The 2,873-nt window shown below is 44.7% G+C and overlaps 1 protein-coding gene across 1 annotated transcript; it reads left to right on the forward strand.

Annotated features, from left to right (window-relative positions):
* Positions 1-599: 599 nt before the first annotated feature.
* Positions 600-2,820, forward strand: LOC108510637 (proteoglycan 4-like; the record flags this gene model as incomplete). The annotated part of the gene is made up of 3 exons (XM_017840300.1): positions 600-701; positions 2,180-2,622; positions 2,677-2,820. Coding segments are annotated over 3 exons (689 nt in total), but the record flags the coding sequence as incomplete, so codon positions are not given.
* Positions 2,821-2,873: the final 53 nt, after the last annotated feature.

A 2,873-nucleotide genomic window follows, 5' to 3' on the forward strand; every position in this document is an offset into this window, starting at 1 on the left:
TTCCTGTTTCTCCTAAAACTCAGCCTACTAGAAGTTAGCTTAATACTGATACCTTGTGTTTTTTCTTTGGTCCATGCCTGTCTCCTTCAAGAGAACTATTTCTATTGAGATGTCTCTCAAAAAAGATCATTTGTGTAGAATTATCACATCTGGAGAACTACAATGTAACTGAATCTTTAGGGGATTATCAAAGTAAATGCTTGGCTAACATGACAACTCTTCAAGTTCCACTATAGCAACTTAGTCCCAAGTCATCTGTAGTCAAAAAAAAAAAAAAAAGACAAATTTTCAGAATGTAGAACTCCATTCAGAATTCACCTTTTTCCCACCTCAAAATTGCCATTAGCCAAGAATGCCTCACCTCAAATTTCTGGGTAAAACAACACTCCCATATGTGATGAAACATTTGGGGATCCAAAGGGTATTTTTGCACATTTTCATATAAATAACAGTGTAAAGAATCCTATAGATAGGAAGAAGCTTAGATTTATATGGAAGATGGTCACTGCCATTTTGTAATCACTGTCTTCTCAGGCAGCTGACACCAAGTACCCACAAAGAAAAAACAACCTGTTAATGGGAGTATTTATCTCTTTCAGCACACACAGAAAAGCCAGCCCCAGAGACTCCCCCCGAGAACAAAGCGACATCTAAAAGGTCATCCACCGATGAGGAAAAGCCGCCAGAGGAAGCTGCGGAAGGTAGGCAAGGGTATGGATGGAACAGGATGGGCGTTACCTGAAGGAACATTAAAGACCATTTTCCTGCTCTGGAAATAGGAAGCCAATCCTAGACATTACCAGACAGTTACCAAGCTTGGAAGCACTCGGTTTATAAACTGATTACCTCACCGAGCCCTCAGGATTTGGGAGAGTTCACCCAGCACAGATGGTGGAGTGTGGTGATGTCTCCGGTGTCTCTGATGGATTTTCACACACATCTTCCCAAAATGTGTAACAGACCGTTGTCAGTTCTGGACAAGGTCCATGGCTGGAACAGGAAGGGTGTTGTATTTTGGGACAGTGAGGAACTGTCAGGACCAAGATAGGAAAGTGTCCTAGCAGGTTTCTCTAGCTTTAATCAAGCCAGGCCTTATGCAACTTCAGAGAACACTTGATTTGTTTTTTTCTGACTGGAAAATATGTTGCTTTGCTGTGTTCTCTGGTATTGTGTTTCAGCATTTGAAGTGATAACTCAGGAGATCAGTTTGAACTTGAAACCTGAAGTAAGAAGAATGAAATGAGACCAGAAGTCAGTACTGGCTGGTCAATATTTTAACACACCTCCCCTTTTGTTTTTTTTTTAATTGTTTTAAATTTGGAGTACTTATGCTTCTGCTGTTGCAATTTCCTATTAAAAAAAAAAAAGATCAATATACTGGGTTAAATGAAAGAAAATGAAGGAAATTCAAATAACCATTAGCAGAATGCCAGTTGGCTTATGGTATTTCAGACTTGCTGGGTGGGAGTAAAACCTATTCTGTAATGCTCTGCTCATACCAAACACAAAACCTGTGTGAAAACAGAGCTAAACAGCAAAACTTCAGAGAGAGAATACTTGAAGATTGAAATGCAGAAACATTTACTGTTCCTTTTTGCCGAACATAAATAATTTGACCCAAGTCAATGTAACTATAAATACAAGTAAAGAGAATCTTAAAGCCATAAATCACAAAGAGGAAAACCATCCAAGATATAAAGACACAGTAGGAGATACAGTCAGGGTTCTGTATTCAGGAATTACTTTCCTCCTGTTTCCCAACCTCTCTCCTCCAAGTTCAGCTCATCGGTGTAAAGTTATGTTGAAGGACAGTGGGATAAATCAAAATAACAGACTGAGAAGGGCAGTGCCTTGTTAGAAGAACTGTATTTCAGAGCATGGAAAAGGCAGGAACCAGAAGGCAGCCTCACCTACAAGCACCAAACCAAACCCTGCAGCACAGCCCCTGGGGCAGACACAGCTTAGCAAAGGGATGACTTCAACTGAGCCAGGCTGCTGCACAGTCCCCCAGGGACCACAGGGACTCCTGTGGAACCCTGCCCAGGGGAGTTTTGCCCTTCTAAAAAAATACAGGTATTCAACAATACTCCCTATTGCCCAGATGTGCAATACATTTATACACCACAGCCACATGCACAGCAATGCCAATGGCTGAAACTCATTTGTATTTACCTTATAGATCCTGGCACTGGACTGGAAAACCCAGAGACCACTCCTGCTCCAACTACAGAACCGGCAGAGACAACCCCTGCAGCCACAGAGCCACTGACTACCCAGACAGACCCACCCACCACCCCAAAGGAACAGGACACAACCCCTGAGGCCACTGAGGAACCAGTGACTGAAGAAGACCCTCCCACCACGGAGAAGCCAGAAGATATGACCCCTGATGCCACCGAGGAACCAGTGACTGAAGTGGACTCTACCAACATCCCCCCAACAGAAGACGCAACCCCTGAGGCCACTGAGGCACCAACAACCGAGGCTGAATCTCCCACCACCCCAAAACCTGAAGACACAACCCCTGAGGCAACAGAGGCACCAACAACTGAGGCTGAATCTCCCACCACCCCAAAACCTGAAGACACAACCCCTGAGGCAACTGAGGCACCAACAACCGAGGTTGAATCTCCCACCACCCCTAAACCTGAGGAGACAACACCTGAGGCAACTGAGGCGCCAACAACTGAGGCACCAACAACTGAGGCTGAATCTCCCACCACCCCTAAACCTGAAGACACAACCCCTGAGGCCACTGAGGCACCAACAACCGAGGCTGAATCTCCCACCACCCCAAAACCTGAAGACACAACACCTGAGGCAACTGAGGCGCCAACAACAGAGGCTGAATCTCCCACCACCCCTAAACCTGA

Source organism: Lepidothrix coronata, unplaced genomic scaffold (assembly GCF_001604755.1).
Source record: "Lepidothrix coronata isolate B3197 unplaced genomic scaffold, Lepidothrix_coronata-1.0 Scaffold1754, whole genome shotgun sequence".
NCBI lineage: Eukaryota > Metazoa > Chordata > Aves > Passeriformes > Pipridae > Lepidothrix > Lepidothrix coronata.